The 12279-nt window shown below is 36.2% G+C and overlaps 1 protein-coding gene across 2 annotated transcripts in view; it reads right to left on the reverse strand.

The window, feature by feature from the left end:
• Positions 1–2093: 2093 nt before the first annotated feature.
• The window catches only part of PPP2R1B (protein phosphatase 2 scaffold subunit Abeta), a 32492-nt gene continuing 22306 nt past the window's right edge, over positions 2094–12279 (reverse strand). For both annotated transcript variants that reach the window (XM_074216654.1, XM_074216655.1), the window contains 4 exons: positions 5060–5214; positions 4544–4686; positions 3899–3990; positions 2094–3459 (listed from right to left, as the gene is read on the reverse strand). In XM_074216654.1, coding sequence (XP_074072755.1) covers positions 3443–3459; positions 3899–3990; positions 4544–4686; positions 5060–5214 — 407 coding nt within the window. In that variant the 3' untranslated portion in view covers positions 2094–3442. The remainder of the gene's footprint in view (positions 3460–3898; positions 3991–4543; positions 4687–5059; positions 5215–12279) is intronic.

Genomic DNA, 12279 nt, shown 5'->3' on the forward strand with positions numbered 1-12279 from the left:
ATAGCAGAAATAAGAAAAAGCTGCTTTAGTATTTCTGATTAAGCGAAACCCAATCTAGGAAAAGTCCATGTTGAGATCAGTCACTAGCAAAGTTTTTACACTGAGGAAAGGGTCTAGGTTGATACAGAAAACTAAGTACCTATTCTGACCTTTACATTAAAATGTAACTCATTTTTCAGGAGCACAAAATTTGAGCAATCCAGTTTATGTCTGCTTGATTTGGAAAATTGAACAATACAATGAGCTGTGATTTAAGTAAACAGAGGCTACTCCTGGGTACAATGTTGCATTTTTCATTTCTTTACATCCTGTCAAGTATTTGGAACAGGATAATCTGCAAAGATAATATACAAAAACAAAAAAAACAACCCCACTAAAGCGGAAGTAAGACTAAAGTACCAAGACCTGGATAGAAAAAAACTCCACATAATCCCAGAATATAAATTTTACCTCCCACCTTCAGCACTGAAAATATCAGAAGCAAAACCAGATGAAAAGTAAAGCATCAGCTAAAGTAAAATTTCATCTTTAGTAATTCTCTGAAGACATCTTATAAAGATGACATACAAGCACTGAAAATATCAGAAGTAAAACTAGATGAAAGTATAAGTTAAAGTGAAATTCCATCTTTGGTAACTCTCTGAAGACATCATATAAAGATAACATGCCAAGAAAAAGGCAAGTATTGGGGCGGCTAGGTGGTGAGTGGACAGAGCACTGGCCCTGGAGTCAGGAGTACCCGAGTTCAAATCTGGTCTCAGACACTTAATAATTACCTAGCTGTGTGGCCTTGGGCAAGCCACTTAACCCCATTTGCCTTGCAAAAACCTTTAAAAAAAAGAGAGAAAAAGAAAAAGGCAAATATAAAAATGATCATATTCTCCCTTATCCCTTATTATTGACAACTCAATACCACCTCCAGTGGTGCTATGATTCTATATTTTTAAAGGCTAGATCAGCAGATCACAATTTGCAGCAAGTTCTATGCCAGGTTCAATTAACAAAACAAGCCCAGTAATGGTCCATATATATCTATAGACAAGACTAGCTAAATTTTGAAAGATTTATTGCTAGAAAGCTGGGCAAATGATTAGTGATCTACTAAGGAATGAAAAAGTTGCTTTCCATGCTGGTAGTATCCTCACAGTCCTTTTAAGGTCCTAAAATAAATAAGCAAGGTTTCATCCCAACCACATGCATTGCATTCAATGGGACTATTTTCTAGATATGAAAACTGAGCTAGAGAGAAAATGCCCAAATCACAGGCCAAGTTAACTTGGTTGAAAGGTGAAAAAGGGAATTTAGCTCTGTTGGTACACGGCTCTGGTCCAGCCAGTAAGATATTTAAGTTCACAAAGAGTTCCCTAAAGAAAACTGCTTCAAAAGTAGCTAGAACAGTCTAGGCAGAGAGAATAATGGAATTTCTAGGGGGAAAAAAATGAAATCAATTTTAAAACAAGCAAGATAGGATCATATTCAAATATTAAAACTAATTTTCTTTCATCCGTTTCTTTTTTGGCCTTAAAACATCACAATCTCTGGAATTTAAAGGTTATATTTACAGTTACTTCTCCCATACATGAAATTAAGTGAATATGCCAGACTCAAAATGTCATTAGTAAGAGTCTATTTAGATAGTTAAAATGGAAAAGTCTAAAAGATTTTAAAGAAAAAATCAAATCCAAAAAAAAGGAATAATGTACACGTTTCTTAAAAGGCACTTTGACAGTCAAAATGCAAATGTTATTTAAATGTTCACAAAAAATTTCTTCAATGGAGTTAAGACAAATTTTAAAGTAGTCAAAACTTGGTTTTATGTAATTATTTAATATACAAAGTTCCCAAGGATTCCCAGTGGCTTCACTAAACTAGGATAGGTTAGGGTTCACTCAGCAAGTTAAAAAGTTAAGAACTGAACAACTCAAGAACAAAACCAAAAAAAAAAAAATTCAAAGAAGCAAACCACTCAGTCTCACCTAAAAAAAAAAGACAGCAAAACCTCCCTAATTCATACTAATTGGGGAAGATAAATTCATGTTAGTAAAAAAAAATCTAAGTTAAAAAGTTACAAATTTAAAAATAGGTTTAAAATGTTTAATGAAATACAATTTTTTATTTTTCAAGTACACAAAGTAACTCAAACTAGGCTAACAAAATATTGCCTAGCAGAGCTCCTAATGGACCCACTTTTATATAATAAGAATGATCAGTAATTAGCACACCAAGAGCCATACAATTGAAATGGGTCCTTTTAAAGTACTTGAGAGTGCTTGAAAATAGATTGTCTTCTTAAATAGTTCAAATATGCTTCCTTCCATCTGATGTATACAGGTAATTTGTTTTAGTAAACCCATCTATGAAATCCATCTTCATAAATTCCAAGAGGAATTAATGAGGTTTTACTGTTGAGGCAGAAAAACAAATTTTAAGCTATAAAAAGACAAGACATCACCATATCAAAAAAAGAGCAATGAAAACTTCAGTTTGAAAAGTTACTGTACAGTATCAATGACTGGATCTTAACATTATTGGAAGCAGAACCAGTTTATGTAGGAAATCCACACAGTATTAAACCCATGTTCCTTTACTCTTGGGAAATACAAAAGTGAAATCTCACAATGAAATGGGAAAAACTACTGGTTACTTAGTAGGTATTAAATTTAAGGTTTTTCAGACAAGAAAGAGAATTATTTCTAAATGTATTCACACCAATGAGCTTCAATACAGTTAGGTTTCAACATCACAACAATAAGCAGCAATATGCTTCTGTATTTGGTTTCTGAATGACATGATTACAGTCAAAATCAAGCAAATAAAAACCAAAGCAACATTACATTAAACTTGTGTTTCCAAATGCCCCTTTCAGGAGACACTGATGAAAGTCACCATCATCCAGTAAAAGGAGACTTCCATTACAGCCAAATCTCAATTATCCACACAAATGAAGAAATGAGGTATAAAATAGCAGTTAATATTAAATCACATGTAGTTAGCTTTGGAATGCAGTCAGAGACACTCAGACAAATATATAAACACACAGACACTGACTCTACTACCATGTCCCAAGTTCAATTAAACTCTTACACCCAATTCTGCCTCCAATTTGGTCCTGACAAAAGGTCCCTAGAAACTGGCTAGACAGAAATTGCCATGAATAACCCATTAGTGGATAACTGAGAGTTGACTGTACGGAATGCTGAGAATTAGTCAGAAACCATAAGAATGGCTTAAATAATTAGCAAAGAAAACAAGTTTTAAAAAAAAAAACCCATTGCATCTTGAGAAAGTCAAGTCACTGAAATCTGATTTCTTGTAACAGTTGCTGCCATTTGCTTGGATGAGATCTTGAAGTTTTCCATTTTTTTCTGCATCCCGTTTAAGAACACATTGACTAGAAATCTGTGATAAGAATTTAATAAAATCTTTTCCCTCCTGTTCCTCATTATGCCAAGGCAAGAACTGGAAAATTCCAAATAAAATAAAGTTAGTGACATGTATATGATGATAGTGATACTATCTCTGCAAAAAAAAATAAAAATAAAAAATATCATCATAAAGCAAAGTTCAAACTGGCCAGGTCCCTCATTCCACTAGGTTATCTAGCTTGTTTATAATTTAAGATTAAGATGTAATTAATTATCTTGTCCTACGATTCTTAATTGTAAGAATCTTTTTCTTACTTCTAGACAAAGATATACTGGGCATATTTGTTGTAGGAGGGCAATGGTAAGACATGAAGGATCTGTCCATCAGTATTTCTTCTAACAGAGTATGGACAGGAACCTCCCCAAATAATTTTTATAGCATCTTATGAAATTTGATATTTTTATTTGTTCAATAGAATTATGCCCTGTTAAGCAGTCTAAAACATTACAAAATGCAAAAAAGAAATACCTACCATTTATGGCTTCCTGTGCAAAATATTTGACATCCATGTCTTCATCCTGCCCTAACTTCTGCAGCACTGGCTTGACTTCCATATGCAAGGCACTAAAACAAAAAAAGTATTACTAAGGTAAGTAGCCTATTATAAAAATAACTATGTATTATAGTGCAAACTCTATGGCTTCGTTAGAAATCAGATTTTTAAAAACTTTAATTTAAGGTATGGAAAATAAGAACTAATTTAAATTCCTAAGGCCTGTCAATACAGTCATCTTCAGAATCAAGGAATTTTCTGTTTCTTTATACATGAAAGTCTTATGACCAAAAGTTAAGCTGGCCATCCTTAATAGTGGTTGTTAAATGGTTAACCCCAAAAAATCCTCCTTACAAATCAAAGATTTATGACTGAATGGGATCATAGAGATCACCGAGGACAAATCCCTTTCAGATGAGAAAATTAGGTCCAGAAAAGGAAGGAAAGAGTCTTGTTTGAAGGTCACAGAAGCTTAAGTAGCAGAACTGGGATTTCAAACCAGGAGAAATGGCACCAAATTTTTCTTGGGCACATTTTCTCTTTGGGAAACATTTTAACCTCAGAGATACTTCATATCTATTTAAAACTAAAAATGACTTCAAATACAAGGAAAAAAAATCATACCTGCTATCTAGAATTGGACCAATTTTCTGTAGAGATTTGGCCACATTAAAGCGAACATTTGCTACTTGGTCTCCTGCCATTTTTAATACAATGGGTAGCATTTGCTTAGTTGTTATTTCCTTACCACAGGCTTCAGACAGTGCCTATAAAAAAGAAAAATATTAAGTCAAAGAAAACCATTCCAGGTGACAGTACTTCCAGAATTTAATTAAACTTTGAATTACCAAGTTAAGAAAATAAAAGCTAAGTTTCTGGTAAACAAATCACATTAATTTTCTGTGCTGTGAGCCATCAATGCACATGGGACAACAGGTGGTATTCTAAGAATCAAGGAGAACTTGGAAAAGGCCTTCAAGATCATTTAGTTCAGGACGACATTCTGCAGATGAAAAGGCTCAGGGAGGCATTACAAAAAAAAAAGTGTCCTGATTTGAAGGGAGCATGGGGGGGGGGGTGCAACAACGACTTTGAACAACTGATGACATGCTTCAACAATAACATGCACTCCATACTTACATTAATACAGAATAAAGTGGTCATCCTATGTAAGTAGTTAGGATCATTTGCCATTACTAGTACTTTGGGAACAATGGTATTTTGGGCCCACTCAGCACCAAATTTCTCTACCAATTTCATTAGGTTGTTTGTGGCAGCTTCTCGAATTGCATACACTAGAAGAAATATAAACACATTCTCAATAAGTTCATATCATAATCGGACATAATCTATTTTGCTAATGATCAATCTTAGTTTCTGAAAAAATACAAAATTTACTATCACAGCATGATGTCACATACTTTCATTAAGTTCCTTTGGTCTTACAGAGAGGTAATTGCCTTTCAAAAGAACCACATGAAACACAAGGGAAACTGTAACAATCATGACACATTAATCAAAAACTATTTAATGAGTGATTACCAGTTTTTTAACATTATGAAAGATGCAGAAGAGATAGATCATAAGGTTCCTGTTCCTCAAGCAATTTATTTAATCTAGTCAGGGTCACAAGATTAACAACATAAAATAAAAATCACACAATACAAATCCTACAAAATAAAACACTAAATTGCATGCTACAGTTCTATATAAAAGGTATGACCCAATATTACTAGACCTATATCTCACTGACAGCCAAAAAAAGAAAAGGACCTATAAAGAACAAAAATAGAGCAATGGTTTTTACTGTTGTTGTAGCAACAAAAGGAGAATCCATCAATTGAGAAATGGCTAAAAAACTGGTAGAGGAATGTGATCAAATGTTACTACATCATGAGAAATAAGAAAAGGAATAGATACAGAGAAAATCTACTAAGACTTGAACTACTGAAGACTAAAGTGAGTAGAAGCAGAAGAATCCAAACAGAACTCTAACAGTATTAAATAACTCTGAAAAATGAAGATGTCTGATCAATGCAATGATCAGTCATGACTCTAGAGATGGGAGAAGAGATGCAGATGAACTAATCATTTCCAGATATCACCATCAATTTGTGGATTTAGTTTTTTATTTTTAAGTTTGAATGTATTACAAGGGTTTTGATGGGTTTTAATGGGAGTGGAGAAAGATATAGGAGGGCCATAAGGATCAGTAGTAGTGACACCAAAAAAAAGGGGGGAAGCCATTATAGCATCTTTTTTTTAAACATATAGAAGATAACAGGAAGTTCAAAAGGAGTCAACAAGTCAGAGAGCTTTGAAATTAACCATGCTGAATTTATTATACTATATGCATATATTTAATGCAAGTTATACATAATAGGCACATGGTTTCACACATAAGCCTCTTTTTTTGTTCTTCTGACTATATGAAAATGTTTGTATTTGTTAATATTTGTCAAATTCAGAATAACAAAACTTTTTTTTAGGTTGAGAAAAGATCAGTGAAGGACAGAAAAGTCAGAGTTTTCATAGAAGTGAATGAGATGTTAGAGGGTGAGTACAAATTAGATAAAAGAAATTAATCCCATAGCAGGAGAATATAATAAATAAAGGCTTGGAGTGATTATGATTTATTTCTGATAAGACTGAGTAAGTCTGCTTAGATAAAGCTGAAGGATTGTTTGCACATTCATTCAACAACATTTTTAAGAGCCTACAATGTGAAAAACATTACATTAAGGCTTGGAGGAGATAAAATTATAATTGAGACAAAGGTACCTGTCTTCATGAAGCTTATGGTCTCTATCTATAAATGTGGGGATGAGAATTTTAAAAGTCATAATGATAGGAAAACAGGTAATCAGGAAAGGCTTTTAAAAGCAGAGGACAAAGGGCAGCTAGGTGGCTAAGTGGATAGAGCACCGGCCCTGGAGTCAGGAGTACCTGAGTTCAAATCCAACCTCAGATACTTAATAATTACCTAGCTGTGTGGTCTTGGGCAAGCCACTTAACCCCATTTGCCTTGCAAAAAAAAAAAAAGCAGGACATAATGATAGTGCTTTTTTTTTTTAAAAAGGAAGCTTTAGTAAAAAAATAAAAACCAAGACTGTCCTAATATCAAGCTCAAATTGGAGCAGGCAGAAACTGGAAATCAGGAAAGCCAACAACTAGGGAGCTGCTAAGAATATTATTATCATCATCACCATTAACAAATGGCATTCCTATAGCACTTCAATATTTGCAAAGCATTTCATGTACATTGTCTCATTTCATCTCAACAAAATTCCTGTGAAGCATCTTTGTTTTCCATATGAAAAAGCCTGAGGCTCAGAAGTCAAGGTCACGATTCTTTAGTCAAAGAGATTCAGGGCAGCTAGGTGGTACAGTGGATAGAGTACTGGTCCTAGAGTCAGGAGGGCTTGAGTTCAAATCCAGTCTCAGACACATAAATAACTGCCTAGCGTGACCTTGGGCAAGTCACTTAACCCCACTGCCTTGTAAAAACTAAAAAAATAAAATAAAAACAAAGAAGAGATTCAGAGCCAAGGCTTTTTCAACTGAGTTCAATATTCTTTCCATGAATGATGTTACCTTTCAAGGATTTAGTTAGGAAGAATCTGGATGATTCGGGGCACTGACAGGAAATATAAAAGGACACAAAAGACACACCTGGAGAGTGGCCAGGTGTTCATTAACTTTCTTTAGAAGTAGGAACCTCCTAACAAATAGAAGGGGCCTCACATTCAGTTCATGAATGTCTGTCTCAGGTAAGAGCGACTAGTACTATACAGTTCCCAAGAGCTTCTATGTACATTAAATCATCAAATTTTGCAGATAAATTCTGGTATCCTGCCTGGAATCTTTAATATAAAAGAAGAAAAAAAATGATTCAGTGACTTCTAGGACTCCTGCCAGGCAGTCAGGTTTATAGAAAGGGAGCTGGATTCTGGGCCAGGGTACCTTGGTTTGAACCCTTGACAGACACTTAGTATCTGGTGACAAGGAGCAACTGACTTAACTCCTCTGCGTCTTAAGCTTCCTCTTCGTTCTATGACAAAGTTGAACTGAGTTGAACTAATTCTTCCTGTTTAAGATCCCTTAAAATGAAGAAGTTGGAAATGCAGATGGAGTCAATAAAGTTTTATCCTAATTCATTAAAGTGCAGTCTTACTCCTCTCTCTGACATTCTTTTGCTACTCTTTGTCCCATTATTAATTTTTAAAGTGTAACAGAAGTATGAACTAAGTGAAAATGAAGATGGGCTCTGAGAAGATTCCAAGTTTCATAAAGTTCTGAAAAGAGTACAATCCATATCATATCTTATATTTTCTGGCATTCCCAGTGGAAGCACAGTGAGGCCTCATATACTCAAATGAGAGCATATATAATGTTCAAGTCTTTATGAAATTCTAAAGACATCAAGTAAAATCAACTTTGGTAAAAGGGATCCTGGTCCTTTCTCTTTAAACACCAATACAGATGCACAAGGAACAAACCACCAAGCTTAGATTGAAAAACCAAAAACAGAAAAATGGAAGAAAGGGCTAAGTAACAGGAAAAGTACAAAAGCAAAAGAACAGTACCTTAAGAACACGATTAGGAATGCTTTTGCTCAGAATGAATTGAAGCTGAACAGGAAAGCTGAAGTCAACAAAAAGGATTTTTTCATGAAAGAAAAGGATCAAAGGGATAGGACCTTTGGTGAGGGTGAATGGTGCAATGATAACGAGAGAGAGAGAGAGAGAGAGAGAGAGAGAGAGAGAGAGACAGAGAGAGACAGAGACAGAGACAGAGACAGAGACACAAGACAGAAATGCTTAATTCTTAATGCATTTCTTTCAACTTCCTCTGCCAAAGAAAATTACCTCTGGTGTGGAAAAGAGAGAACAAAAAGTGGCTAAGAGAGAGTTGATATCCAAGATATGTAAGGAGATGAAAGTCAAGAATAACTAACTGTTACTGCCAAGCCACAGTCAGTGATATCTGACAGAAGAACAAAAGGCCTGATTTCCAAAAAAGAAAAGAATGAATTCTACAAACTATATATGTCAGTAAGCTGGGCATTATATACTGACAAAATTCTAGAACACGATTGAAGAAAAGGCTAGTGAGCACACACTAGGGCACTGTGATGACAGAGATTCAGCATCACTTCATCAAGGTCATGTAACACCAAATTAACTTTATTTCTTTTCTTTTTTTGGGGGGGGGGAAGAACCACTGTTATGAAACTGATAGAAAGGAATGCTATAGAAAGCTAATTCATTTGCATTGGTAACAAATGACCTATGGATTTGATGAAGATATGAACAACTATCCTCCTCTCTAGCAGTGTCACACAGTTCAAAACTGTAACAAAATAATAGTAATAGTTCACTTAAAAAGTTAAATACAATCCAAAATGTTATCTCCAAAAACATTTTTTTTACCAATGATAACTATGTAATACTTAGAAATAAACTGTAAATAACTGGGTCCTTTAGAAGGGAAACAATCTTGGACACTGCAATGATTTGGGAGCTACTTTACAAACCAACGATTATCTCTACTTCTGCATGTTCAAAGAGAAAGGGAAAAAAGGGACCCATATTAGTTTCAGACCCCCAAATCAAGAGTGGTCAAAATAATCAACAAATTTTGATTGGACAGGAAGTCATTCCTGTGAAAACAACAGAGAATTTAAGGGTACTCTAAGAAAAAAGAAACTAGTTTTTTCCAATCCGCTCTAATAATGACTGACAATGCACTATATACATACATACATACACACACACACACAAATATATACATTTATATGTACAGTATACAGATATATATACTAACAGTTATTCACCTATCCTCCTCATATATTTCTCTTTTCTTTCTCCCCCCATTCTTTTTTAATATACCCTTCTAGCATTCCAATATTGCTGCTATCATATTAATATGGCCATTTCTTTCAGCCATGCATTTTACAACCTATCCATGGCTGTTCCCACTCTGAAGTCTTCTGAAACATGCAACGTTAAGAGGTTCCCCAAGCATTCTAGGAGCTCACCTCACATTGTCTAACTAGACTAATGAAGAGCACAAATTGTCCATTAGCCTTCCCTCACTCTTACTACTTGACCAACATATGATTTTTCTGATCAACAGTTCTCTGGGGGCGGGACCAAGATGGCACAACAAGATCAGATAGTGTCTTAGGTGCTCTCTCATAAAACTCATAAGCTAAGGACTCTAATTAAACTTTTGAGAGACAGAACCCACAGAGAGACTCAGTGAGGCAGTTCGCCTACTCAAGGAAAAGGGCAGAAAGGTTCTGCTCCCCGGGGTTGGAGGGGCGGCCCCCTGGAGCGTAGTAACTTCAGCCTCCAAGAGGCAGCGCCAGGGCACTGGGAGCCACAGCTCACAGCAGGGGAGTCTCCTGAGCTATGCCCCAGGAAACAGAAGCAGGCAGAGCCCATAAGCAGGAGCCCCCAGGGTATGAGCCCATAGAACCTAGGGAGGGGAGTGTAGAGAGACTGCCAAGCTCTACCCCTGAACAGGACTCTGGGGCTCTGACCACATTCAGATCTTGATCCCAGTCTAGGCCCCCCCCCATAGAACAGCAGGCCCCCCCACCTCAGCCCCATGGCAGAGGGGGGGCGCTTATGGTCATTCACAGACCAGGAGGGAGGACAGAGCCTCACACACTGAGACCCTTGTGGGAGTGTCCCAAAAGCTCAGGAAGCACCCCAAAAACAGGTTCAGGCTGGGAAAATGAGCAAGCAGAGAAATAAGAGGAACACCATTGAGAAATATTTTGCATATGAGCCCAAGAAGGATCAAAATACTCAGTCTGAAGATGAGGAAGCACAGGCTCCTGCATCTACAGACTCCAAGAAAAACAGAAACTGGGCTCAGGCTATGACAGAGCTCAAAAAAGACTTTGAAAATCAAATGAGGGAGTTAGAAGAAAAACTGGGAAAAGAAAGGAGAGAGATGCAGGAAAAACATGAAAATGAAGTCAGCAGCCTAGTCAAGGAAATCCAAAAAAATACTGAAGAAAACAGAATGCAAAAAACCAGCTTAGGTCAAATGGATAAAACAGTTCAAAAAGTTACTGAGGAGAAGAATGCTTTAAAAAGCATGATGGGGAAAAAAGATAAGAAAGCTCTCTGAGGAAAACAAATCCTTCAGACAAAGAATGGAACTCATGGAAATTGATGAAGTTACAAGAAACCAAGATTCATTACTTCAAAACCAAAAAAATGAAAAATTAGAAGAAAATGTGAAACATCGCATTGAAAAAAACAACTGATATGGAAAATAGACTTAGGAAAGATAATTTAAAAATTATTGGAATACCTGAAAGTCATGATCAGGAAACAGCCTTGACATCATTTTCAAAGAATTACTACAGGAAAATTGCCCTGATATTCTAGAAGCAGAGGGCAAAATAGAAATGGAGAGAATCCACTGATCCCTCCGAAAAAGAGATCACCAAAAACCAACCCCTAGGAATATTATAGCCAAATTCCAGAACTACCAAGTCAAAAAGAAAATATTACAAGCAGCCAGAAGGACACAGTTCAGATATCATGGAGCTGCAGTCAGGATCACACAGGACTTAGCAGCAACTACATTGGAAGCTCGTAGGGCTTGGAATACAATATACCAGAAGGCAAAAGAGCTTAGAATGCAACCGAGAATCAACTACCCAGCAAAGCTGAATGTCCTCTTCCAGGGAAAAAGATGGGATTTTCAATGAACCAGGGGAATTTCAAATGTTCTTGTTGGAATGGCCAGAAATGAACAGAAGGTTTGATCTTCAGATACAGGGCTCAGGTGAAGCATAGAGAGTGGAGGAGAAAGGGAAAATATGAGGAACTTAATGATGATGAACTACATGTATTCCTGCATAGAAAAGTGACACTGATAATACTCATATGAACCTTCTCAGTTAATAGAGCAGGTAGAGGGAGCTTTTATAGTTGAAGCACAGGAAAAAGCTGAATTTGAAGATAAAATATGGTGTAAAAATGGAGTCAATAGAAAAAAAGGGAAATGTAATGGGAGAAAGAAAAAGGAGGGGGAATAGGCCAAGATATTCCATATAGTAAGATTTTTTTTATTACAATGAGCTATTGCAATGATATGGAAGGGGGGAAGCAAGGGGGAATGAGGGAATCTTTGCTCTCATCAGAGATGGTTAGGAGAGGAAACAGTATATATACTCAATGGGGTATAGACATCTGGAGTAAGAAGGGGGGGATGGGGGAAGGGGGGGATGTGAATGATGGAGGAGAAGATGGACCATGGGGGGAGAGTGGTCAGATATAACACATTTTCCTTTTTACTTCTTGCAAGGGGCTGGGATTGGATGGCCTGTCCAG

The sequence above is a fragment of the Macrotis lagotis genome, chromosome 1, assembly GCF_037893015.1.
Source record: "Macrotis lagotis isolate mMagLag1 chromosome 1, bilby.v1.9.chrom.fasta, whole genome shotgun sequence".
NCBI lineage: Eukaryota > Metazoa > Chordata > Mammalia > Peramelemorphia > Peramelidae > Macrotis > Macrotis lagotis.